The following is a 26,190-nucleotide window of genomic DNA, read 5'->3' on the forward strand; positions in this document are numbered from 1 at the left end:
GGCAATCCGAAAATGACTTGGTACGGGGGTGGGATGTGCGCCAGAAAGCGTGCTATAGAAGGAGCTGGCTACAAGTAAAACACTGACGTTATGCCGGGTTGACGGGCCTGTCGATCATTTAGAACATCGAAAGTTCTGTAACCCCGTAAGGGGGCCGCTGTTTCCCAGCCAGCACGGCAGCCTGACACAACCGATATCCACCAAAGATGGATCCGGAGTATGCCAGCTCAGCCATCACAAGGGGTATCAATTGGACGCGACGGTGAGCTTGAGACCACTAATGGCCTATGCTGAGCCAACCCAATACTTAGCAGCAAGTGGGGGTTTGGCGGGGCAGCCTGAGTATTTTCACCTGGTGCTACGGGCATCTATCTACCTTTCTGGCTCGCTCGGGTTGAGCCTCAACTTACCGTAATCTTCACCAAGGCCACATGAGACTTCTCAACGTGAACACACTGGCAATAGAGGAGGTTGTTGGTTCGCCGCTAGAACACAACTATGCTATCCTGTCGCACACATGGCTGCACGGCCAAGAGGTCTCCCTCCGAGAATGGGACACCGCCATAGCTGGAGTCTCTTCCAAATGCGACGAAATCAAGCGAAGTCGGGGTTGGGCCAAGATTGAGGCCGCCTGCCTCGAGACGCGGCGTTGGGGTCTTGAGTATCTTTGGGTCGACACTATCTGCATCGACAGGACGAATTCGACCGAGGTGTCGGAGACCATCAACTGCACCTATGCGTGGTACCAGCACAGCGCCATTTGCTTCGTCCATCTCGCCGATGTGGTGGGAGACGACCTAGACGACGAAGACTGCCTGGACGACTTCAGGGACAGTAGGTGGTTTACGCGGGGGTTTACGCTTCAGGAGCTGGTTGCGCCTATTGAGGTTATCTTCTTCTCCCAAGACTGGCAGGTGCTGGGCACCAAGGACGAACTTCTCCAGACTCTTGCCGATATCACAGGCGTGAGGGCCGAAGTCTTGACCCACGAAGAGCACCTGAGCAGTGTCTGCATCGCCGAGAAAATGTCCTGGCTTGCTCACCGCGACACGACGCGCATCGAGGACATGGCGTACTGCATGCTAGGCCTGCTGGAGATCAACATGCCACTGAGGTACGGCGAAGGCGAGCAGGCCTTCCTTCGTCTGCAGCAAAGTATCATCGACTCGCGAGACGACCAGACCATCTTGTGCTGGACGCTTCCCACAGCCTCCGTTCCTGCCCGCGACGACATCATCCTTGCCCCCGATCCCAGCTGCTTTCTCAGTTGCGGAACGGTAATGGAGCCCCCAAAGACAACGGCGGGAACCTTCGTGTGCCATGACCAGCGCGGGGTTGCACATCCAGGTACCTCTTATTCGCGGCTTTGCCAACTTCTTCGCCGTTCTGGACGCCATGGACGGAAGCGTGTGGGAGCGCGACAATGCCCGTGGCGAGGGCTTACGCATATGTCTGCCGCTCGAAGGTTCGTTTAGCGATGGGATTTTTCAGAGGTCCGAATATCCGCGCCAACCGCCCTTGCTTCCTAGCTCATGGGCCGCCGTCCGCTCCACCGACATCTGCATCCCACTCAGTCAAAGACGGGAGCTGCTTTCGCGATATGCGCCGCTCGACGACGAAGTTCATAGCCGCTACGCTCTCTTCCTGCTGTTCGACACAGCCGAGGATGATCTTTCACAATGCGTGCAGAGCCTCGAGCTCCCTTGGTTGAAGCGGCGTATAACCGCGGCCACCTTCGATCCCCTACGGAGCGTGCTAGAGCTGGTCCCGGTGCCGCTGACCGACGACGACGACCTGCCCGCAGGGACTTCCGTTTACGGCGCACTGATGCAGCTAACAAACCCGGACAGTGGTAACCGGCGCATCTTGTTCCTAGGCGTCCGCAGCGAGCCGAGGAAGGGCGGCTACCTAAGACTGTGCTGGATCCAGCACGTTTCGGATCCGCAACCAGGGCGAGATTTTACGGCGGACGAGGTCGCACGTTTTTGGGAGGAGAAGTGCCGGGCGTCACTCCCGTCCAACCGACGCCTCGAGTCAAGCAACGTGCTGCCACATGGGGGCTGGGTCGAGTTCGGCCCCGTCTCGTTGACAACAACAACGGGAACAGAAAGAGAAGATGGCGAAGAACACATCGGACACCTGAAGCCTGTCCTGATCAAACTCAGCCGGGGGAAGCAGCGGATCTTGTGCGGGTCACGCACACAGTTACACGGATTCCTGCTCCTGCCTTGAAGCTTGGTGACCAATACGAATGGCCGAGGACACCGGGAGCCGATTATTAGTTGATGGATGGATATCAATGGCAGTTTGTACCGATATTGCCGCCAACCACGCAGGATGGCGAGAAGGAAGCAAGCACCGTGTAGCTCGCACGCGACGCGGCAGCGAACAGGAGCTTATCGGCACTCAAGACATGGGGGACTTGGGATGCGCAACCCGATCAATTCTCGAAGGGGCGGTCTGGATCGAGCCCAAATCCGACAGAGAGGTTCCAATGCACCATAGATTGGGCGAATAGGGCAACCACGCGGGCCACGCAGGCCACGCCGTCCGTCACACCTATGCAAGTATTACCAATGCGCTCCCCCGTGGACACAAAAGCTACTGGCAGAGCCCGACACCAGCGTAGCGCCCGTAGCAACAAAGTCCCTAATCTGGGCGCTAAACCCCAGGGCGCTTCTACTCCTCGAAAGCCAACAGATGAACGGCATTTCGCACCATGGCCGACGACTGGACTGGCCACTCATGTATTTCAATCTATTTATATTCAAATTAATGCAATCAAAAGAGACTACCACTGGCTGAGCTCTACGGCTTACGTTTGCAAGGTCAGCTCAATTCCTTTGGGAAGCTGCACCCAGGGTGTTGGGCGGGGGTTCTGGGTAGATCGGAACTTAGCGCTTTAGCTCCCTTCATCCACCGTCAGACGGCTCGCTCCTTCTAGGGCCGTCCTCGTTTCTGCCCGCCCTGTCCCGCGCCAACCCAAACAGCCTCGTCCATCAATGTGTGCACAATCCAATGCCAGAGGCAGGAGGCTTCTCTCGTCCCCGTGACACGAAACGACCGGACCTTTCCAACGGTTGATTGCAAGCTCGGAGTCACGATGGCTTCACCGTGAACCCAGGCTGAGGAGGCTAAGCAAGCAGTCAAGCAGTGGTACCACCACACTCCTTCCTCTGCGGCCGGTTTCAACTAATAATATCGCCCCCTGCAGATGGTGCTGCGGGGGCTTGCAGCTGAAAGGAAAACGTCACACACCCATGCGGTTGTGAACCAATACGCTGACCATGTTGGCGTGATGGAGCGGGTCTTGTGGTTGGGCTGCACAACGCTACTCCACACCATGCTTACGTGCCACGAATCTCGACCTTTGACGGTTGTCGGCCTGCGGCAGCCTGGTCGCATAAGAGACATAATATGTAGCACCAGATGGCCGACTTCTCGTTTTGATCTCTGTGTCTGGTGCCATAACTGCTTCTTCCGTTTGCCCAACAGACGGGACCGTACCATTTCTTTCTACTGTCCATCGGCAACCTACAGGGACTCGGAAGTTCCAATAAGAAATATTGGAGAACAGAGGAGCGTCGAGGTATAGCTTCTGCCCTCTGTGGCTCAAAGCCGGGGGCCCTACATCGCTCGCTTCGCCATGCCGCCCCAAGCACCAACGGCCATTGCCACCGGCGCAATTGGTATCGTCAAGGACAATACTGTCCTCAGTCCTACGGGGGCCGAGGCAGCCCGTGCAGCAGCGCAGAAGGAGATTGACGCCATCTGGGCCCAGGTGCAAGACCGGGTGCTTCAACTTGCGGACCGGCAAAAGACCACGGTAAAGAAGAACATTGGCATCAACGATGTTCTCAGCTACGTCGACCAGATCCAGCACTCCGAGAAGGACAAGTCGGAAAAGTTCGGCCCGTTCAAGACAGCCGTAACCAACACCCTGAAATGCATCCAGACTATAGGTGGCATTGTTTCCAGTGGCGCGTCCCAGGTCTTTGGTCCCACAGACATGTGCTTCAATGCCCTCACCTTTGTCATTTCCGCCTGGCAAGGGTATGAGGGCATGTTTGAGAACCTCGCAGAGCTGCTTGAGCGATGTTCCAATTTCCTTGAGCGACTGGACTACTATAACAACACGATGGATGTCCGACTCACCCGAGTGGCATGCCAGAATCTGCAGCTCTTCGTTGAGATATGCGAACACAGCATTCGCTTGAGAAAGAAGCATGTCAAAGCCTTCGCCTTCATGAAGCGGTTGTTTCTCAATGACGACAACATTTCGGGCCTGCTTGGTATGATGGACAAGCTCAACAACAAGGAAAATCTCTTGGTCAACGCACAGACATACAAGATTGTCAGCGACAGCGCAGGTGACATCAAGCTGATCCTGGAGGGTCAAAAGGAGCAGAAGAAGGAAGACGACGCGAAAAAATGGCGCAGGTCGATCGCCAAGGTGCTGGGATTTCCCAATTCTGCCCTGGGTACAGATGGAGAACCATACCCAACATGGCAGCGAACGTTCGATGCTCGCAAGGACAGGCTCATCGAGGGCACTGGGGACTGGATCCTCGAACAGCCTGCATTCGTCGACTGGACAAAGGCTGAGGAGTCGACGAACCCGTTTCTCATCATTGAAGGTGCCCAGAACTCAGGGAAAACCTCGCTCATGGCTAACGCATTGAGACTGCTTCGGAATGGCGAACGCGTTAGCACGACGAGCCGCACAGTTACAGCATACTTCTTTGCCGACGCCGAGAAGAGAAAGCTCCAAGACGGGGAGAAGACGGATATTCTGAAAGTCGTCACCCGGACTATGTTGTGGCAGATTGCCACTGCCTTTGAAGCCATGACAAAGTCCATGGCCCAGATTGCCGAGAGAAACCCGGAGTTTCGAAACACTATCGATATATGGCAGCAGTTATTCATCAACAACAAGGAACGGATTAATAACGACACCTATTTTCTCTTATTCATCGACGCCGGCTCGTTGGAAATGGAAGAGCTAGTACCGCTCTTGCAAAGACTGGGGTCTATCACGGACGGAAAGCGTGTCCAAATCGTGCTGTCGGCATCACCTCAAACTAAGGAGCAGCTTTACGATAAGTTGGGATCGAGTACCGGTGTCATTCCCATAAGCGAGTTCAATGCCAAAGACATTGAGTTATACATCAACAACCGTTTAGACGAGATGCCAATTCTCAAAGATGTGAAGAGAACTGGCATTTCCGAGTGGCGCACGATCATATTCAACACATTGCGATCGAAGTGCGACGGCGATTACTTCAAGCTCCGGAGCAATCTGAAAGATCTTGAAAAGGTTGACCTGGTGGACGATATCAACGACGTCCTCAAAAATGCTGGCAAGAGCCGTGCCGATCAGATCGAATCGGCTTTGAGCAACCTGAATAAAATTCGGACGCCAAAGGAAATTGATGAGATCAACGAGATTCTGCTATGGATCAATGATGGTCGCGACTTCTTACCCGTTGAAGCCATGGAATCAATCGTGGCCATCAAACATCGCCGAGTTGCGCATCTACATGAGCACAGCTCTCCAGCCCCCCGCCTCAATTTCGGCGGAGAAAAACGGGACAGACAACTGATGAGGACAAAGAGCCCATGCCCTCGAGCAATTTGACAGTGTCTCTGCTCCCTTTCAAACAGAAGCTCGTGGACAAATACGACCCTCTCTTCACTATCACCGATTCCAACATGGTTAATTGGAGATCCGACGAGGTGTTGCAGTGCCTTCTCTCAAGAGCCGAATCCCACGGGCCCGCTTTAGGGGGAGCCGAAGTCATTTCAAAAGCCGAGATCGACATAATACGCCATTTCTTGAACAACGTCTGCCCCGAAGAGCTGTATAAAAAGTTCGGGTTTCAACAGTTCCTCGATGGGAAAGTCGGCGCAGGCCAGAAGCAGTACATTCACCTTGATCCCGACAATGCCCACATCAGAATCGTCATAACGTGTTTGATCGTACTCACGGACGAGGGTTACAGGAGCAATCGCCTGCTGCGACACTATGCCGCCTTCTACCTGCTAGACCATCTCATGGCCGTAGATCTTTCCGCCGCGGGGCTCAGCAAAGACTTGAAAGCAGAGGTCGGCCCGCTCCTCGTGGAAGTACTCACAAAAGAATGCGGAATCGATGCCTTGTTCTGGCCATTTGTTCTAAACGTCTCATTCAAGACTTGGCAAGAAGATGAAGGCAATCTGCTCCAAGAGGCGAGAGGGGAATGGGTTTACTCTCTCGAGGGCGTCCAGCAAGTTGCCCTCTGGCTCAGAGATTCATTGGTGATAAAGTATGTGAATGACCCACTCGGGAAGGCGCTCATAGACGCTGTCAAAGATCCCAAGGTCAACCTACATGAGGCGGTCTTGGGAGAAGCGGCAAAACACATGGCTATTCATATGTTCCGCCGGGTGGAGTTCACAAAGCAGCAGTTCCTGTCTGCCGCGTGTTTCATTCGCGGCTATCTTGACCGGCTTGACAAGAAGAAGGCCAAGAAGATGTTTGACATCTCCGATCATTACATCGGGGTGAACAGGGGATTGAGCCCATATGAGAATGCAGCGTTCGCCATCGAAGAACTCAACCGGGTCGAAGAATGGGCATCAGGGGTCCTGAACAGTGCCAACGACACGCCCGAAGAGGCTTCTCAATGGGAGATCCACTGTGCTTTGGCAATGTTCCAGCTGTGCCGAACCGAGGAAGGTGCAACCGAGATTTACCAAAGCCGCGCGAGAAAAGCCCTAGAACTTGACCCGCGGAACTGGTTTGCTTGTCACTTCTTGACGAAGCAGTCGAGGATGAGCGACGAGGAGGCCATTGAGCTTCTCAGCCGGGCGAAAAGAGAAATCGACGAAGAACGCCGGAGGAATGCCGAGTGGGCCAATGACTCTGGCAACCCTGCCCTATTGGCGCGCATTACTCTAGAATTGGGCGACCGACAATGGAGTCTTGGGACCGATCCCAAGGCGGCTGCGCAAACCCACCGGGAGAGTTTACATTACTACTATGTCCATTTCCGAGACTACGTCCCTCTTCTGGAACGTTACTTAGAAAAGGACGGCTCAGACGAATTCATCGCTTTCGTCGAGGCTATCAACCAAAGTCATGACAAGTGGGCGCAATGCCTCGACGATCTTGTGCACGAGTTCCTCGGTAACCACAAGGTTCATAAATCGCAGATGCTTGCTCGAGCAGCCAATGCCACAAATCGATGGGATGTCATCGAAAACCTCTTCGACTTGGCGATCCGCCTTGCTACGGAAAAGGAGACCTACGATCTGCTGTTTTATCTGCACAACGGGTTTGCGAGGACTCTCAGTGCTGCGGTTGATGAGACCTACAGAAGCAGGGTTCTCGAGGTCCAACAAGCTGCTTTGAGGCTCTTGAAAGAGCATCCGAGTGACGCGATATCTCCATATGCTGTGGAGGATATGAAGAACAGCTTGGCACAAGGATACCTGGAGACAGCCTTCGCGCTGGACTTGTCCGATGATCAAATACAAAATTATGGTTCATTGATTGAGCAGCTCGTGCCAGAGTCGAACGGCAAAGCCGACGTCTGGGGCTCCATTGACCGAACGTGCTGCCTGATCCGGTTCCATCACAAGCAGAAGTCCGAAAGCAAAACAGCGGACGAATGGACGCGCAAAATTGTGCGGGCCGGCCTCGAGCTCCTGTCGGATGGCGACTTCGAGAACGACGATTCGGCCTACTGGGTGCTGGCTCGCTTGTTTGCCACCGTCGGCGACAAGGAGAATGCCGAGATCGTTTGGAGGCTGCGTAACATGCTCCAATTCGAGGCGCAGAAGCGATGGGACACCTGGCTTGCCTCGCAGCCCAGCAACATCCAGACTCAAGCCATAGCCCGAAACAGCGCAACGCTGAGCCGCACTATATCCGAGGTCGTTTTCGAGCCCATGGACGCAAGCACGAACGGACCAGCGCTGCAGAACATGCAAGCTTTGAACTCCTCGCTCCTCGAGATGGTAAGCGAGCAGCCTGTTCTCGAGAAAGAAGGCGGCGACAACGTCTCCAGCAACGGTTCTTCGGCGCAAGACAGCGACACGGAACCAACAGCGAGCGACGCAGCCGAGTCGAAAGGATCCCCGTCCTCGTCATCCCCATCTTCGGTCCTGGCCAACGCGCCGATGGAGCCGGGCTCGATGGTCAACTGCGCCGGCTGCGGCCACCCGTGGACCTTCGTGGACGTGGACATGTACGACTGCGCCGACTGCGTGGGCACGCAGCAGCTTTGCCAGGGATGCTACGACCGCCTGCCGCGCGGCGAGCTGAAGCGCGAGCGCATCGGCCTCGCCTGTCGCCCCGGCCACGAGCACGTCAAGATCCCCGCGTGGGACCCGGCGGCGGCGCTGGCGGCGGCCGAGAAGGAAGGAGGCGAGGGGGCAGCTGCGCCGAAAAACAGCGTGCCGCTGCCCCAGCCGGCGGTCGGCGCGGACGGGAAGACAGCGTGGATCTCGGTTGATGAGTGGAAGGCTCGTTTGAGGGAGATATATTTGGATGGGGTGGGTAAGCCCAGTGGGACGACGGTATGAGTGAGTATATGGGGCATCCAAGTACTTATGAAGGGGTCTACGGGTTGGGAACGAGATTATGATGCATGGGACATGGTAATTGATGACGACTGGGTAGAGAGATAGTTTATATGAGCAAAATTGGATATTATGAACGTCTCTCGACGTTGTGGTATAACAGCTACTGCCCCGAGTGGCGAAGTGGCATTTGCGATTTTCGGCATGTAGGGGACCACCAGCTCCTAGTTTCAATCATAGCAGCAACTACTCAGTAATCTCAATGGTTTGGTAGACCGACCAGTACAACAGTAAGCAGATGTGTCTCCATGGTGGTCCTGCTGCCCCTGGGCTCGTGAACACACTGCTGAGAAAATGACAAGCGTTTCGAGAGGCACTATATTTATCACTCGTGGGGCCAAATCAGCCACGAGGGGTTCGTGGGGCTCTGCTTGTTCGGCGGGGAGCTCGCTGGGCTTCGGCGCCATCCATGGCAAAAATCGATATGAAACAGGCCGTTCAATTGAACCCACGCATCGTTCGTTGTTTCTTTTCAATCAAGATCAAGAAGCCGAGGCCTCAAGATGGCCCGCCCTCTCTTCTGTTTCATTAACAGCAACCAAAGACCCAGTAAATCAAGGCAGATTCAACCAACACCCGGCCATTGCTTGACAATCGGGATGCCAGGAGGGGCCCCGAATCTAGTCCTGGCGGCCAGACGAAGCTATACACGGTAAAGGTCGGTGGGCGTTCCTCACCCGTGCCGCACTCCGGTCAAGGCACCGCTGCCGCTTGCGCCGTGCTACCTCTGTAGCGTTGGGCGATGGCACGGGGTTTGATGGCGAATGTTCGTCTTGTCGGCGACTTGACTGCTGCGCCGCCGAGAAGTGAAGACCATGGGGTTTCCCTCCCGACGCACTCAACTATTCCTTTAACCCTGCTCTGAGACTTCAAATTCTCTTACTCATCCTCCGTCTGATCTACACCCAGTCAGTCTGTGTCGACGTTCGGGCTGCTCTATTACCCTCGTTTCCGTTATTCCTCCGAGCTGGTGACCGAGCTCCGTACCTTGATCCTCTACGATGCACGGCAGCGATGCTCCTGAGGTCGATAAGACGGCGGACCACCCCGAGGTAGTCTGGGACCATCTCCGGGATCCTGAGCCCTACGTCCCGGTCTACAGCCCCCAACAATCTCAGCAGCAGCAGCAGCAGCAGCAGCTTGAACATCAACAGTACCAATACCAGCAGTATCAGCAACCCGATCAGCAACACCAACAACACCAGGCTCTACCAGGCTCGCAGACATCGTACCCTGCAGGAACAATAATACCGCAGTCGTCACATGGATATGCGGTGGAACAGAGCATCAGTTCTGGGAGTGTCGCGGACGAGAAGGGTGCGGAGCCGAGGCCAAAGGCGACCATATTAGGCATCTCACGGGCGTTGTTCATCGCGCTGGTGGTCCTTACTGTAATAATCATCGCCGCTGCGATTGGAGGCGGAGTTGGTGGAAGTATGGCCGTTAGGTACGTTGTCCCACTTGACAATTCCCGCAAGGTGGTCGCCCCTAGCTTACGTCTGACTGGTGCTGACCTCGACCACAGGAGCGCATATAATGATGGGGCCAAAGGGGCCTCCAATGATCTTAGAGCTGGTGCCATGTCGACGTCAGAAACCAGCTCGGCGGCGGCGGCGGCTGTGTCAGCCAGCACCACGGCCCCCTCCGGCGCCAGCTCGACGATTGGGAGGTTCTACACTGCGCCGACAGCGGGGTGCAGCTGGCGCTTGACTGCCCAAAGCTGACAGGTGAGAAAGTGACCATCAAGTACGGCAGCGACTACGAGGCCAGCTTCACCCTGGCCTGCGGCCTGGACAAGCCCGGCCGCGGCTTCGATATCTTCAGCGCCACCGTCTACACGTACAGTGATTGCATGCGGCTGTGCGTCAGCTACAACCGCGCGAGCCACACCAAGGGGTGTCAAGGTGTTTCATTCGGTGCCGGTCAGTCTTGGCCTCCTTTACGATCGACCACTCCATTGGTGGTTACTTACTGACCACGAAACTACACACAGATCTTTCGGACAATGTGGCCAAAGTATACGCTAATTGCTTCCTCAAGAACTCGACATCAGACATGTCGTCATCGACAGATCGGTTTGTGTTCGCGTCTTTGAATTCCTAGAGAGGGAAAGGCCTATTTATCTTGTGGTTACGGGGAGATGCGATATTTGTGTACTCATAGGACAGGGCGAAGGAGATACCTGACAAGATACCAAAGATTGATTGATGCTACTTCGTCGAGAGGAGTCCACGGACAAACCGGTATGGATTAACGACATCATGCTTCCATCATCCGACCATCATCATGAAGAAATATCAGCCACGTCAAGCCAGATACGCATACATCGATAAATGCCATAGACGTCCAAAACGTTGTGTCCACCATAGCCTCCCTAATAATGTTGTTCGGCCCTCGTTTTTCTCCGCAGTCGATCATCTTTTCTGGTGTTCGTGGTTGAGCCCAGGTACGCTAAACAGCCTCAATTTGGGCGTTGGCGGTGATGTTCAATGAAGCTTCGGTCGCAGTCTGAGGGCATGCACCTGCGGTATAATGCCAGCAGGCCGTGTATCCTTGGTTGAAGTATATGACGTAGTCTATCAAGGATGGTTAATAAAGCTAAAGCGATCACGGAACAGTAATTGGCCCAGGGCTAAGAAAACAGAAGGCAAACTTACTGGTATCAACGCTGTACTTCTCGGGGGGTGTCTTTTTTGATGCACCAGCATGTCATTGTCTTGCCATCCGACTCGAGTTTACAGTCGGCACAGGCGTCGCCGAATTGACCACTGAGGTTTTCAGGACATCAATGGTTAGTCTCCGTAACGCGGCCGGAGATGAAGATAGGACTCCAATGCGGTGGGAAGGTGTCTTACTTCTTCTTCGCGTAGATGCCTTGCTCCTTGTCATAGGCATAACATAGGTTCAGATCCAGCTGGGAGCATTGCCAAGGAGGACCCATGGGGCCGGTGTTGCAGTAGGCAGTCAGCATGTTCCACGCGATGCTGGCGCCATGAGGGCAGTAGTCTTTCCAACCGTCTATCTTGACGCCAAGGCTCAGTGCGGCCATCGTGGCAAAGAGGACAAGACTGAGAAGAGAAGCCTTAGACATGGCGAACAAACCCAAGGAAGTGCGCGGGTGTCGAGAATCGAAAAGGCACGAGAGGGAATGAAATGGGGGAAACGACGGAGACAGGAAAGATCGTGTGTGTCTTTGCCCGAAGAAGATTGAGTATGAGGAGGGAGACGAGAAGTCAGAGCTGGTCTGAAGTGAGATGAGCCAGGCCATGTAGTGGACGTGCCTGGATTCTCTTCCAGCACCAGCACTGGCTCGACTATGCCGAGGAAGGTGCGAATACAGGATTGGCAGTTCTCATGGCTTCCCGACAGCGTGGCACCTTATATCGCGCCTTCCTTTCAACGCGTATGATCCGTGGTATCGAACGAGGAAACATTGTCACCGGGAAAGGGTCCATGGTTGTTTCGCACTTTTTTTTCTTTTTAATTTTGATCTTCTATTTCAATAGCATTAGAATTGTCTTACTATATGTACACGAATTACTGGATCTACACAAGGGAATCTGTGTGTTTTCTTGAACGAGAGACCCAGACAGCAACCGGTTTCCTCTCAGGCTTGCCGCCTGCTAAGATGCCCCGAGCTCCCATTACGATCTGCCAGCCAGCTTAGCCTTCCACCCCTTGGGCTTCTCGGCTCCGCGGTGCTGCTGCACGCCCCATGTGTTCCACGTGCCCGAAGTCCGGTTGGTCTCGGCCACGGACAGTCGCTGCGGCGCCGGCGGAGGAGGCACCTTCTGCGGGTCGATGGCGATGGGGTAGTAGTACTCGCCCGCCGCCTGCTGCTGTGACTGCTGCTGCGGCATCTGCTGCTGGAACTGTTGCGGCATGGACGGCACGGGAGGCTGGAACCGCGGGTCCAGGGTCGGCGGCGACTCCTCTCCGAACTGGCTGACGCTGTCGTCGGGGCGCGGTTGCTGGCCTTGCTGCGCCCTCCTGAACTCGCCCGCCGCGCTCGACGTCATGCTGGCCCGCGCCGTCAGCGGGTTCAGCATCGTCGACGACTGCCGCGAGAGCCAGGATCCGACGGGCGACTCGTTGCGCTGCGCCACGGGTTCCGGCTCGCGCGGCAGGATCGGGTCCAGGTCGTCGCGAGACCCGGGCCGGCGCTTCTCATCCATGTAAGTGCCGCCGACCTGGCTGCCGCCGTCCTCGGCCCGGTACACGTGGCCCATGAGGGAGCCCATGACGCTCGAGTCGGACCTGTTGAGGCCGGTCGGGCCGGCGCCGGGGCGAGGTTGGCCGTTGCCTACGAGCTCGGCCCTGGGTGAGCTGTAGTCGACCTTGGCCCTCTTCTTCCGGCTCCACAGTTTCCAGATGACGAACCCAATCGCGACGAGGAAGCCTACACCGCCTGGGGAGTAATAACGTTAGTTTCTCCTGTTCTACCCGAGTGTACAGGCTGGTTGATGAATGACTTACCAATAACTCCGAGGGCGATGGCGGCTTTAGACATAGGTTGGGCGCCGCCACCGCCACCCCTGTCGCTTCCTCCCTTTTCGGCAATGCCATTGGCTGGAATTGCAGACGATGTGCTCTCTGGCTTCGTTTGCCGCACTGTAGATGGACGGATCGAAGGTGCTATCGTGGGTGTTCCCGTTGGCATCACGGCACTAACCAGTGTTGTTGAGGATAGCACCGACGTAGCGACCACAGGCTGAACGGTGGGGTTTGTCGTCGTTGTGGCCAGCGGGGGTTGTGCCGGCGTGGCCGTGACGCCCGGTGGAGGGGCGCGGCCGTGGGAGCAGCGACGGCGGGGAATGTGGTTTTGGTTGGCGAGGCCGAGCTCGCGGTCGAGCCTGGCGAGTCTGGCGAGCTGGGCGATGAACGGGGGCCGAGATCGTCCCTGTCCTCGAGATCCCGGATCTCGATGCGCAGGGCATCGGCGATGTCCTGCCCGCGACGGAAACCTCGTCTAGACTCCACGGTTAACACATGGCTCTCGAAATACCTTGTCCATTGCAATCTTACCTCATATTGTCGACGTGGTTTTCGGTATCTTGAACGTGTCGATTTCTTCCCAAATTCGCAGTGCAGGAACAAAGGAAGCGGCGAGAAAGAGTGTTAAAGTAAGTGTAATCCACCAAAAAAGCAGTCCAGCTGTCGCCGAAGAATGTCAATAAGCCTTAATGGGAACCCGCCCTCGAAACCGTTACAGCAAGGAAAGAAATGGCAAAAGTTGAAGTTGGTGAGATGGGATGAAAGGGAAAAGGCCCAGAGACGAGGCCCGAAAACGTGAAGCCAAGCCAGCCGAGAGATGTCGCTACCTAATATTAGGGTTTGCAATCCCGTCGCTCAGTGGGACAGATAAGCGCGCAAGCCTCCCGGGGTGGTGGCGGCCGTCTTCGCCTCCAACTCGAGCTGTTTCGATGCTGGCTTGGCCGACCGCAATGTTTCGAACGCATGGGCTGGGAGATTTCATTCGATCCCACCCCAAGTTTTGGACTTGGCGCCGAGCCCACCTGGGTTTCCTGGACACTAGCCGTCTCGAATGGGTGGCCCTGCAGCCAATTAGCAGCCGGGCGCACGACGACAAGGTAGCAATACTCCAGTTAAGCTCGCCGATCAAGAGATGGGGACTGTTTCGCCTGATGCTTTTTTCGAAGCTTTCTGTCGTACTCGACGAGATGAGGCTACCACATTCCAGAGGCCAACTGGCCAAGCAGACCGAACCGTTTCAACGATGACGTCCCAGCTTGCCAGCGAACCCGGATTTGGTGTTTGGTCCTGGGTTGGTCCCCGCTTGTCTGTTACGCTTGTACCCGCCGCGACTGTCAGATTGGACCCTAGGAAGACCAGACGAGGAGCGATGAGCACACGACCATTTGCCCAAATAGGAACGAACCTCTCTATTCATGCCTCTGATTCGTGGATTGCCCACTTTCCGCAACGTGGGATTCGCGGTGCAGTCGATGGCACCCTAAGTATCTTTGGGGGAGTGCGTATTTATCAAAATGCAAGGGTTTGCTGGACGTCCATGAGACCACAGGGGACTCGGGAACTGTTATTTCACAGCCTGTAGCGTATTGCCACCCCGGATTCTCCACGCAAACAGAGAAGCTTGAAGTGTCCATGTTCAGATCTGGCAGAGACCCAAAGAGTGGGCGCTGGGTTGCCTCCCACTCACTGCCTCAATCGATGCAATTAAAATGGCGTAGGTCGTAGTGTCGCGTGGGCACCATGGATGAATGATTTATTGGATTTGGATGACCAGCATTTCATGCGCTATCACATCTTGTACTCGCTGCGGCTGGTCGCGTCCCGAGGTAGTAATGCATTCGACATGATGCAGGCGTCTTCCGGATCTGCAATTGACAAAAGGGCAATCCAATGACCCGATTCGAAAGTGCTGCTAGTGACTGCATAAGCTGAAGATATGTATGACGATGGTACTCAAGGGAAGTCGCCGTTTCATCTGGCGGATCACTGCAAGGTGATGCTCTTGTATGCTCTTGTTGGTTCTTGTTGGTTCTTGTTTGCAACTCTGCGACATGGTTTGGCAATTGCCGAACTGCACTTTGAGAAAATGACGAACGAACCTCTAAAAACGCGTGACAAGCAGTGGCGTCCGTCTGGTAGAGGCTGAGTGATTCTTAAAACCGTCGGATCAAGCTGCTCCGCGAGGGACTCTAATTCCGAAGACCAGCAGGCTAATAAATTGACAGGTCAAACTTTCACACAATAAACCGGTGCTTCTTGGTGGCACTATCAGATCGATCCAATCGCGGCGAGGAGAATAGCAAAAAAAGCCAATTGGTAGGTCACTCAGCTGAAGAACATGTTCTTATGGACTGATGTCGTTAAAACAAGGTATGCTAAGCCTAACCGTGGGATTGCATGAATTTGTCATTAAGTTTTACGACTAAATATATACACTAAAGAAGTACTCGTTTGCAGCACTTCATTGGGTGTGGCTGCATAACCTCTGTGCAGCACCGTCTCCTAATTCTCTAGAGCTCCAACGGAGCGCTCAGCACCAACTTGCGGCTGCTAGGCCCGACGTGCACCGTCTTGGGGTGCTCCGAGATGACCCAGTTCTGGGCGGCGACGTCCCAGTTGCTGAGATCGCGGCGCGTCAGGACGGCGCGGAACTCGGCCGACTGGCCAGGGTCGATGCGGATGCGTTCGAAGCCACGCAGCTGCACAGGCGGGTCCTGGGGCCCGCCGAGCGAGACGTAGAGCTGAGGCACCTCCTCGCCGACGATGGAGCCCGTGTTCTTGATCGTCGCCGTCACCGTCTGCATGACGTCCCAGAGTTGGCGGTTGCCGCCGGGTTCGTCCGAGGTAGCCGGGCCCGCTGCGTTGAGGGACTGGGCCTCGGCAGCGATGGCGTTGGGTGGGAGGAACTCGGCGGCTGTCTTGCCGTAGTCGGGGTCCTGGGACGCCTCAGCGGCTGATGAAGTGGTGTTGAGGTAGGGGTAGATGTAGTAGGGGATGTGAGGGAACTTGTCGCTGGGGAAAGCGTAGTCGTTCAGGTCGGTCGAGAAGTTGCCGAACTTGGGGGCCTCGGCCGTCTTTCCCTCAGTGGGGTTGTACTTGCCAGCACCGCTCTTTTCCACCTTGATGTCCGAGTACTCGAAGGTAGTGTAGGACAGGCCAAAGCCGAACTCGAAGATCGGGGTGATGTTCTTGTAGTCGAAGTAGCGGTAGTCGATCATGACGCCCTCGGTGAAATCCTGCTGGGGCGCGCCCGCGCCGTTGTTGGGCTCGTAGATGATATCGGTGCCGTAGTCCTCACGCTTCGCGCCCCATGTGAAGGGAGTGCGCGCGGCGGGGTTGACCTTCCCGTAAAGCACATCGACAATGGATCGGCCGCTCTCTTGACCAGGCAGACCAGCCCAGAGAATGGCAGTCACGTTGGGTGAATCGTACCACTCAGTGACAACAGTGGGGCCGACTGAGTGGATGACGACGATGGTATTGTTGCAGAGCGAGGATACGTTCTTGATCAGCTCGTCGCCACTTCCCCAGAGTGTGAGGTTGTTGCGGTCACCCTCATTGCCATCAACGGTGATGTATCCCTCACCAGAGTCGGCGTTGACAAAGACCAGCGCAGTGACGTCAGCTTGCGACACCAAAGCCTTGGTAGAAGTCCACGCGTAGTTGTCGAGAACGGACTCGAGACGCGTGCCTTCGTCTGCAGTCTTCATGTTGAGTGCCTCAAAGGGGTGTAATCAGGTAAGGGAAGTCGGCAGTTCCAGATCCCCAGCCCATCGCAAGGGTTCCATCGTCGCAGCCGCGGTCTGAGCAGCCGTTAGGTCCCTTGGGACTAGGTCCGGCATCTTCGCCAATTACCGCAAGGAACTTTGGCGACTTGAGGGGAAGAGCGTTCTTGGTGTTCTTCAGAAGAACGGTCGACTTGGCAGCAACATCTCTAATGAGGTTGCGGTGGTCACGCTGGACGTTGACGTGCCAGTTGATCTGCTGGTTGCCCTGCTTGGCATAGTAATGCATGGGACCATAGGTATCTTTGGTCCAAGAGTCGAAGTTGATCGGGGGCTGCTCAATCTCATTGCCCGTCTTGAAGAAAGCGGCCATGATGCGCATAGCCATATCATCAAGGCGATACTCAGGAATGGTTCCGTTGACGACGGCCAGGGTCATGTTGGTTCCCCAGTAGCTCTTGCCGTCATTGAAGGCGACATCACCGGGCATGGTCATGTCCAGACCAGCAACGGCGCTGGATGCACCGGAATGCTGAGCAGCCCAGTCACTCATGACGAAGCCCTGGAAACCCATCTCGCTCTTGAGGAGGCCATTGAGAAGTTTGGAGTTCTGGCATGCGTAGGAGTTGTTGATCTGGTTGTAGCTGCACATGAACGAACCGACGCCAGCCCTCACGGCATCGACGAAAGGCCACAGATAAAGTTCATGCATAGTCTTGTCGTCGACGTTCGAAGAGATGGCGGCCGAGACGTTGGGGCCACCTTGTCTGAAGTGCTCTGGCAGGAAGTCAGTGACGCTGGGTTTTGACAGGGACCGCAAAGTACTCACCCTGCTCGTTGGCAATGAAATGTTTGGCGCATGCAATGACACCGGTATCTTGGATACCCTTGATGGTTTCGGCCATGCCGATACCCGTCAGCCAGGGATCGGCAGCGAAGCCCTCCCAATTCCTCCCGCCTTCAGGGTGGCGTCCGAGTGGTCCGGCAGAAGGTCCGAGCATGACGTTCACGCCCTTATCCTTGTGCTCCTGCCCCATGGCCTTGCCGCGCTGGTACATAAGAGATCTGTCGAAAGAGGCCGCAACAGTCTGGCCCGAAGGGAAAGCCGAGACATAGTCGCCGAAACGGACACCCAGGGGCGAGTCCTGCAGGCAAAGCCCTCGGAGACCCATTCTCGGGATAGAGCCGACCTGACCCACACACTGCTCGCTTTGCCAACTTCACGGGAGGTTAGTAGCCAGTCGTGGACACAGAGGTGGTGGCACGTACCCGACACCAGTAGTCAAGTTAACCTTCTCCAACAGGGTCAGCTGGGAGACGAAGTCTTTGGCCTTGACATATGCCTCCTCCCAGCCAATTGCCTCGGGGTTCATCCATGGCGATGGGTAGAAAGGTGGCGAATGAGCAGACTCAGCTCGTTCCTCGATCTGTACATAGTTAGAACTTGCGATTTGCGATAGCACAAGGATTGGCCCAATGATCTTGGTGAACGCCATCTTGCCAACCCCAAGAAGACTGAACGGTGGCACGAGGGTTGAGAAAGTAGGTACGGGCTTGGGCAGTGGGAGAACTTGAAAGAGACAAGATGGGGCAAGTGCAACGGCCGTCCGTGAAGATTTGTGAAGTCATGTCTCACACAGGCCCGCAAGGGATTTGGGTCTTGATGAACCCAACAAAGGCAGATAGATTAACTCACCGGCTGCGCGCTTGTAGCCGAGCTGCAAGCCGCCAAGGCGGTAACGAGGGCGATGCGCATTGTGAAAGCGTTGTGGCTAATTGACCAAGTAGACCACGATAGAGCTTTCGACTAGGGAGGCAAGTCGGATAAGCAAAGGGCGCTGATCGAGAAGGAGCTACACATCCGGGAAAGGACAATGGGGGCCAGGGTTATATAGCGACAGCAGTTGGCCCTTTCCCGGTCAGCCTGTGCGGCGCTGTTGTCGATCGTCACATTACATCGAATAGCGCAGGTAAGCAGGCAGGCATGGTATGTAGCAACGGCGTACATGCTATGCTGGTGGTGGCTGCATCCAGCATCGCATGTAAGTGGCAGGGTTCTCCGCTCGTAGCATCCCCCACACGAACTCCAACAAGCGGAAAAGTCCAGGCTAAGAAAAGGTGTCCCGCTAAGAGGATTGACCGATTCGGGTTGGTTAGTTAAAGTCATGTGTTCTCCGCATGCTGCAGACACGGGAAATCACCACTGCACATAAGTTAGACAGGCGGTATAGAAAAAAACCAAAAGTCGCACAAGGATAATCAGCTGAGCCTTGCCTGATCCTGCCTCATAGCCGTTGCAATGCAGGGACAAGACAATGGAGCCGGTGAGAGATGGGGAAGTAAACATTCGGACGCGGCCAAGACCGTTGGTACCGGGGTGCTGTCTTCTAGTAAAAAGGTGACCTCATGGTTTTGTTAGGAGGCCGATGCCAGGACGCGACTGGCTGGAATGGAGCGAGCTCGTGCGGAAGAAAACAATTGCAAGCTAGCAGAGACAGCCTGCCACCATGAATTGCCTTTCCTGGATATCTGTATCGCTGAACTTGGGGATCAAGTTGCCTCGTGACTCGAGACACACAAGCTCCAGGTGGCCGTGACTCGCGGCTCGCGGTTGAGGAACGCGACTGCTTGTCAATCCTGTAAATACCGGTATCCTTGGTCGGCTCCATGAGTCCATATTGGCAAAGAACGTTTGATTGCGGGGTATGAAGTATAGTACCTCTTCTCACAAACATATGTTCCAGTTCAAATGCCTGTGTCCAAAGGGTGATCTAGGGAAAGGCGCAGGTTGGCTTCAATAACCACTAGTCGGGAAGCAGTTGGTGCTCCGCCTCTTGGCCCATCCCGTTGTCTTGGTTCTGCAGTTTATACTCTGTAATTTCAATCCCAATCCCAATCCCGATCCCAATCCCAATCTCAATCCCAGCACCCGTCGCTCCGGATCTTTTTGCAATTGAGGGATTTTCTTCGGTTCCTTGATGGGCCGTCAGGGCACCTGCTGGGAGCCGTGTGTACTACAGGGCAGGTATTTTCAATCACCCCTTGGCATTAGATGGCTGTCTGGAAGGGGTGCCATATTGTACATGATTCATCATATGCCTTATGCAAGCTGATGTTTGTATGTAGGTGGAAAATAAAATGAGGACCCGCTGATCCAAATTATACAATATGCAGCATCAGCAGTCCTAGGTGACAGCAAGACAGGCTGCTGTGTGCCATGCCACGCCCATAGAACCAACATATTAAGTTGCATTCCCAATGCAATGCACGCTCTCGCCCTGTACGCCATGCCAGGTGCTGCATCCCATCCGCCCAACCCGACTTTACCTGGTACTGTAGATAAAACCGGTTGCCAGATCCGGCCTCTTATCCGATCCGGCCCCCTTGCTGATCTCGAAACCCCCAAATATTCAGTCTCTGCGTACATACACGAATGTACAATAGTCTGTATTGCAATAATTAACTTTGTGCTTGTTTGCTTTGGGGTAGGCAGCCAGGCACGGCAAACAACCCCCTCCCTTTAGTTCAGTCTTTAGTGAGCTGGCCCAGTACGCTAGAAGGCCTCCCCGCTAAACTCCCCGCATGACCCCAACTGGACACGGCTCAGAGGCGCACAATTCCGAATGGCAGAGAAGATATTAGCGCAGTCCTCCCCCGAACATGACCCGAGCGTACACAGAGGTGGCCCTCTCCAGTTTCTGTCCCCATCCCGACCGGGGACGGCCTGCGGTTTGGCTTGCCAAGCTGCTACGGTTACCTGATTCCAAAGAGCAGCCAAGCGGGACGAGGACCTCAAGTCGGCCCTTCTCTATTCCCTTGTTGTATTCCTCCTCCTAGCCCGCGGATGCGCGGGTTCTCGCGCGGGCTCTCTCTCGTATGTGCTCAGCCGATTCCGACGGTGTCATGGCGAGGTTGTTAGCCGAGGGTCGTCTCTTTTGTCTGTTTCTCCGACGTTCCCGAACAGCCCGTCCAGACGCTCTTGGCCTCTTGCAATATCACCATCGCCGCGATTTCCATCATGTCGTCATTCTAATCTTGGGAGGTCAGTCACGCCGATCGTCTAAAAATTGGACGAGAATGCATTTCGATCGGCCGAGAATTGCAGCCGATCATGACACTATGTTAACATGTCGGCAAACAATTTCTATTCAGTCTTTCGCGAACCATGCAAAAACTACTTCCATACCATGGCCCATTGACAGTACCCTTTGATCATAGGATATCCATTTGGTCATGTGCGATATCATTTCACATGCAATAACGTCGCCTTGTTCATTATTCTCCTATGGGACACATGTCATTCCTCCCAAGCCAGGCACGAATGAATCAAGTGTATTATCATGTTTAATTTTCGTTTCAACCAGCGCTCTCTTTAAATGCAGACTAACTAGGTTACACATGGAATACGATGGGTTCATATCCTAGGCTAGATCGGTGCACATCTTCTTAAGCGAGATGTTGTTGTCGAAGTCGACGGTGGGGACACCAGGGCACAGGCTGTCCATCACGAGCCGATGCGCTTCCTCAAACCCGTTCGAGTAGCCGCTGAATTCAGCCCGGTCGAACTCAATCTTAGACACGTCGCAAGCGAGCAGCGCCAGCCGGGCGTACTCCAGGCCGTTGAACGCGTTGTTGCTGCTACCGGACCCGGTCTGCCTCCGCGTCAACTCGTGCTGCTTCGCCATGACGATCCAGACGCGCCGGTTGTTCGGACTGTCGCCCTTGTTGATCTCCAGCAGCAGGTTGTACGGGGTCAGCACCGATGTAGTCGCAAAAGGCTGGCGCGTGCTGCGCTTTCGGAGAACCAGCTCGCCCAGGTCGTAGACATAGGCCGGGGGCTGCCAGCGACGCTCCCATTCGGCGAATTGCTTCTGTGGCTCTTTCAGCATGACGTTCGCATCAAGCTTCATCCTCATGATGCGCAGCTGGCCTAAGTCGGCGTCGCGTAGGAGATTATTCACCTCGGGCGGCTGGTGCTCGTCTCCCGCGCGGAGGCGGTACCTCTGATCGCCCATCCGGCGCACGCTGTGCCCGGCGTGCAGCACATAGTCGACAATTTGGCCCTGGAACTTCAGGTCTGTGAACATAGTGCACCGGCGAGCGATGCTGGAGTTGTCGAGCTTGACCAGCTGCACGAGGTGGTTCATGTCTGTCCACTTCACCTTTGTCATCAGCGTGTGGTAGCCCTTATTCGTGAGCACTTGGTGCGGGAGAAAGTGTTTCTTTGAGAGCAAGGGGACCCGCTCTGCCGTTGAGTTCGCAGGGACAAGCGGGGCATCCGCTTTCAGATCAGAACTGGCCTTGGTATGAGTATCAGCACCGCCGCCAAAGACTTTACCTGCAAAAACTCCAAGAGCGGGAGCAGCGGTCTTGGTGGCAGCGGCGGTCTTGGTGGCGGGGGCGACGGCGGAGGTGACGGCGGGGGCGACGGCGAGGGCGACGGCGGGGTCGACAGTGAGGGCGACGGCGGGGGCGACGGCATCGGAGGGGGCGGAGGCGTCGGCGGTGGCGGGGTCGGGGTCGGGACCGAGAGCGGGAAAGGGAAAGGGAAAGGGGGTGGGACCGAGGTCTGGAGAGAGACAATCGGTGACACCAGTGGGTGTAGCTCGGATACGACTGGGCACGGGAATCCCTTGCACGTCTCGGTTCCCATTTCTATTCGAGCCCCCGGTCCTGCTGGCGGTGGCGTTGGCGGTGGCAGTCGGGACGACAGGACCACTCTTCGTGAAGTACTCGGCGATATAGGCCCCGAATCCGCGCAGACATTCATTGACCTCTCCCTTGATCTCGGCCTTGATCTCGGCGCCGTGATTATTGCTTGCCTCACTCTCAACTGCCTTGATCTTCTTGTCGTACTTCTTCTCAAGCTCTTTGACGACCCCGTCGAGGGTGTTGGCCCTCTTCTCTAGCCTGCCCAGGCGTGGGTTGTAATTGTCAATGCGCTCCTTCAGTTCTCGCTTGGTACCGTCGAGCGACTCGGTCATCTCCTTGGTGAAGGCGACCATGGACGTGGTCACGTCAGTCTTGACGGCTGTGGTCTTGATTGCCATCTCCTCGCGCAGCTCCTCGGGGATGTTCATGAGGTTCTTGATCAGCTCTTGGTTTCGGTCGGCGACCACGGTGAACGAGTCCAGATCAACAGACCGGGCATCGGGCCCGTGGTTGTGATTGGCGTGGGGAGCCAGGGGGATCTGTGCCAAGGCGTTATTGTTGCCATTATCGGAGTCGGCCAGGTCTATGACGGCAGGCTCTGGCTTGATCTCTTGGACAGACGATCCTCCCTCGCTGTCCTCCAGCTTACGCTTGCGACAGATGTTGTTCATTGTAACTGCTTTCTATTCGGTGAAAAGGGGTAAAATTTATTACCAAAGTCAGGCCTGTTGTCTCAAGTTATTACTGTAGAACAGAAAGTTAGCAGAAAGCTCCTTTGAATTGCGACTGTATTGTCAAAAACAAGTGGGGCGAATTGCTCTCCCTATCAAGAAGTCCAATACCAAAAGAAAAAGGGGCTGATGATAATAGGGGTAGTTGCATTCACTTACCTTTTTGAAGACAAGATAGCCAAAAGTCATTAATAAATAACAATGATCCTTGTTGAGTTCCAGCTGAGATATATTAGACTGATGCCAAGTCTAGTCGCAGTAAGGTCAAGATGCATGAAAAAGTCAGTCTGTGATGTAAATGGAGACCTGAAGGATTTAAAGATATTCCGCTACTTCGCTGTTCTCTTTGCAGAGTATCGCCAAACTACGCCTGCACCAGAGAATGTGTTGTGCAAATCGTAGGTTGGTTTGATGTAAAGATGTTGGAAGGATTGAAGATTGATGAGAATGTGTCGGGCGATGCTTGACGAAAGGCGCGGAAAGGTATATTGCTCGTGTTGGTAAAGAACTGGATGCCTTGAAAAAGATACTTTGCAAAGTGTCAATTCTCTTTGTTGGTTTTTATTCGACTTGTCACACTCCTGAGAGGTTGTGGGAGGTTGTCGTCGTGTACGGTAGGAGTTGAATGAAGCTGCTTGAAGATGTTGCAAATAGGAAACGCAGTAGGTAGCGCACAAAGATAAACGATTTGAGGAAGATATACAGCGCCACGATAACGACGCTAACCCAGTTCCAAACGATACTCAGAGGGCAGCACACGACGATTGACGATGGTGTCGACGATGCTGTCGGGAATGTTGTCAGTGATGTCGGTAGGAATATGGGAGAAGTTTGAAGAGCATGGAAAGTTGTGAAAGGGGAAGAAACGGTTATGAGTGTTGCTGATCTTCAGGTTCCTTAAATAGTCAAAAGCAGATGGGAAATTGAATGTAATGAATCAATCCCGTCTGAAAGAATTGGTACTGACATTGGAAGGAATGGAAATGAGGTATCGTGATACTAATTTTTGGTGAATTGACCACGTATAGCAGTGTGGTTACTGCAGTAATATAACTTGCCGGGCCCGTTCCTGCCTTTGAAACCTTCCTATATGACAATAATTGGTTCTGATCACTGGTCAAGATTCCTGATGGGAAACCAGGAACCTTGGTCACTTGTTTGTTTATTGCCATTGGCCCCCGAGAAGATATGTTTATAACAGTTACTCTGTTTTTTTTGTAAGTGTACGTAGGTGTATTGATCTTTCGATAGCTGCAAGTGAAAGTGTCCACACCACATTGGCTTCCCAAAGTGAACAAACCCATTAACCCAGCCTTGACTGACTCTTCCAATGGCATCAACGTTGGCAACAGGAATAAGGCCCTTGAATAAAGACACACTATTTGTTTATTCAGCAAATGCCATAATTGCAATAACAGACTGACGATAAATGATTATTCCATAATGAACCCCCATCCAGCTAACGGCATAATTGTAGTAACAGACTGGTGATGAATGGTTATTCCACAATAAACCTCCGTCCGTCCCTGACCTCTTCACACGCCACGAGCCTTGAACTCCTTGAACAAACCCTTCGGTGTAGTGAGACGACAGTTGGCCTGCATCGCCGTCTTCTTCATCAGCTCCTCCAGGTTCTTGATGGGCTTGCATCCGCCGTTCTCTTTGTACCAGTCCTCGGCGCTCGTAGCCAGCTGAGCGATATCAAAGCTGGCCGATGTGCCGCGTGTGACGTTTTCCCACGTATTGAGGCCTAGCCAGCCGAAGAGATCGACGTCGCGATCCCACTTGCGGTCCGTCATCAGCTGGTTGCCGTCCTCGACGCCTCGATATCGGTATACTAGCCATAGCGTGCGCTGGTTGAAGGGAGGCTCAATGTCCATGACCATATGACAGGCGATGCTCCGGGTCTCCACGTGTTCAGGGTTACTACCTCTGATTTCGTGATTATCCCAGGTCTCGACTCTGATCTCGCCGATCTCGACGACGAAGCGAGGGAACTTGATCGGGGACGGTTCTTGTTCTTGTCTTCTGCTGTACTTGCTGGTTCTTCCTCGTGGCAGCTTTGGGGGCGTCACTTCTAGTGATAGGACCATCGATTCGAACAGCTGCTCAGGCTTGTTGAGGTCGATAGGTTGGTTGCTTTCGGGTAAGCTGGACGGCCTATAGCTCGCGCCCAGGTGGTTAGGAGCCTCATGATCCACCTCTACCGTATACTGATGGGTGAGGGAATCCTTTGGTCTTTTCCTTCCCTTACCCTCCGGGCTTGGGGTATGTTCGAACATGACAAGCGATTGGCAGTGATATTTGGTTCGTACTGCATGGGCGAACCACAGGTCTTGGGCGTCGTTAAAATCGGTGTTGACGAGCAATTCCAGATAGTCCTGGCCGGTCTGTTGAGGTAAGTTTCTGGCTGGTGATTCCATTCTGACCGTGATCATTCCAACGCAATTATCCGAATGCTTGGGGGGGTGAGTATTCCAATGTAGTTATTCAAATGTTGAGGGTGTGATTATTCGAATCTCAATAGTTAGTTCACCTCAGAAGGAAATGATTGAATAAAGAGGGAACAGCAGAATAACTGGTGGATTGTTGTAGTACTACCTTCGAAGCAAGAGGAAGGCTTAACCAATGGATATGCGACTGCCGGTCGTGCCCTGCTCACTATGAGCTGAGATCAACCACCATCTCAACAGCGACCTGAAAACAACACACCAAGCCAACACGACTTATCCAGTTGGGCGTGCGCACTCACCCCCTGGCCCCCGATGAGCAAGACATCTCCAATGTGCCGTGAAGCATACCCGTAGTTGCTGTTGCCAATTGAAGTTGTTTTTCGCTTACTCAATGGCGTGTGCGCGTATCTTTCACATTGGCCCGCGCGTGTAATGGAGCAAGCAAATCGTGGCTAGGCTACCGTTTGAGCGTTCACCCCACTCTCACCGAGGCGGAGAGGCTCAACACGC

At 54.5% G+C, this 26,190-nt stretch overlaps 8 protein-coding genes across 8 annotated transcripts; 3 read left to right on the top strand and 5 right to left on the bottom strand.

Annotated features, from left to right (window-relative positions):
* Window positions 1-1,320: 1,320 nt before the first annotated feature.
* Window positions 1,321-2,232, top strand: PG998_006022 (uncharacterized protein; the record flags this gene model as incomplete). Its single annotated transcript, XM_066872840.1, has 1 exon — window positions 1,321-2,232. The coding sequence occupies one exon, from the start codon at window positions 1,321-1,323 to the stop codon at window positions 2,230-2,232; it is 912 nt and encodes a 303-aa protein (XP_066732937.1).
* A 1,414-nt stretch (window positions 2,233-3,646) lies between these two features.
* Window positions 3,647-8,568, top strand: PG998_006023 (uncharacterized protein; the record flags this gene model as incomplete). The annotated part of the gene is made up of 2 exons (XM_066872841.1): window positions 3,647-5,506; window positions 5,551-8,568. The coding sequence occupies 2 exons, from the start codon at window positions 3,647-3,649 to the stop codon at window positions 8,566-8,568; spliced, it is 4,878 nt and encodes a 1,625-aa protein (XP_066732938.1).
* Window positions 8,569-9,626: 1,058 nt separating this feature from the next.
* Window positions 9,627-10,728, top strand: PG998_006024 (uncharacterized protein; the record flags this gene model as incomplete). Its single annotated transcript, XM_066872842.1, has 3 exons — window positions 9,627-10,072; window positions 10,219-10,547; window positions 10,619-10,728. The coding sequence occupies 3 exons, from the start codon at window positions 9,627-9,629 to the stop codon at window positions 10,726-10,728; spliced, it is 885 nt and encodes a 294-aa protein (XP_066732939.1).
* A 748-nt stretch (window positions 10,729-11,476) lies between these two features.
* Window positions 11,477-11,716, bottom strand: PG998_006025 (uncharacterized protein; the record flags this gene model as incomplete). Its single annotated transcript, XM_066872843.1, has 1 exon — window positions 11,477-11,716. The coding sequence occupies one exon, from the start codon at window positions 11,714-11,716 to the stop codon at window positions 11,477-11,479; it is 240 nt and encodes a 79-aa protein (XP_066732940.1).
* A 553-nt stretch (window positions 11,717-12,269) lies between these two features.
* PG998_006026 (uncharacterized protein) lies at window positions 12,270-13,655 on the bottom strand (the record flags this gene model as incomplete). The annotated part of the gene is made up of 4 exons (XM_066872844.1): window positions 12,270-13,033; window positions 13,102-13,160; window positions 13,298-13,594; window positions 13,651-13,655. 4 exons carry the CDS (start codon window positions 13,653-13,655, stop codon window positions 12,270-12,272), a joined length of 1,125 nt encoding a protein of 374 aa, XP_066732941.1.
* A 1,974-nt stretch (window positions 13,656-15,629) lies between these two features.
* On the bottom strand, window positions 15,630-18,600 carry PG998_006027 (uncharacterized protein; the record flags this gene model as incomplete). Its single annotated transcript, XM_066872845.1, has 5 exons — window positions 15,630-16,838; window positions 16,975-17,621; window positions 17,674-18,062; window positions 18,114-18,271; window positions 18,541-18,600. 5 exons carry the CDS (start codon window positions 18,598-18,600, stop codon window positions 15,630-15,632), a joined length of 2,463 nt encoding a protein of 820 aa, XP_066732942.1.
* Window positions 18,601-21,265: 2,665 nt separating this feature from the next.
* On the bottom strand, window positions 21,266-23,167 carry PG998_006028 (uncharacterized protein; the record flags this gene model as incomplete). The annotated part of the gene is made up of 1 exon (XM_066872846.1): window positions 21,266-23,167. The coding sequence occupies one exon, from the start codon at window positions 23,165-23,167 to the stop codon at window positions 21,266-21,268; it is 1,902 nt and encodes a 633-aa protein (XP_066732943.1).
* A 1,595-nt stretch (window positions 23,168-24,762) lies between these two features.
* On the bottom strand, window positions 24,763-25,650 carry PG998_006029 (uncharacterized protein; the record flags this gene model as incomplete). Its single annotated transcript, XM_066872847.1, has 1 exon — window positions 24,763-25,650. The coding sequence occupies one exon, from the start codon at window positions 25,648-25,650 to the stop codon at window positions 24,763-24,765; it is 888 nt and encodes a 295-aa protein (XP_066732944.1).
* Between the last annotated feature and the right edge of the window lie 540 nt (window positions 25,651-26,190).

The sequence above is a fragment of the Apiospora kogelbergensis genome (assembly GCF_038363985.1).
Source record: "Apiospora kogelbergensis strain CBS 113332 chromosome Unknown utg000003l_segment0_segment0, whole genome shotgun sequence".
Taxonomy (NCBI): Eukaryota; Fungi; Ascomycota; class Sordariomycetes; order Amphisphaeriales; family Apiosporaceae; genus Apiospora; species Apiospora kogelbergensis.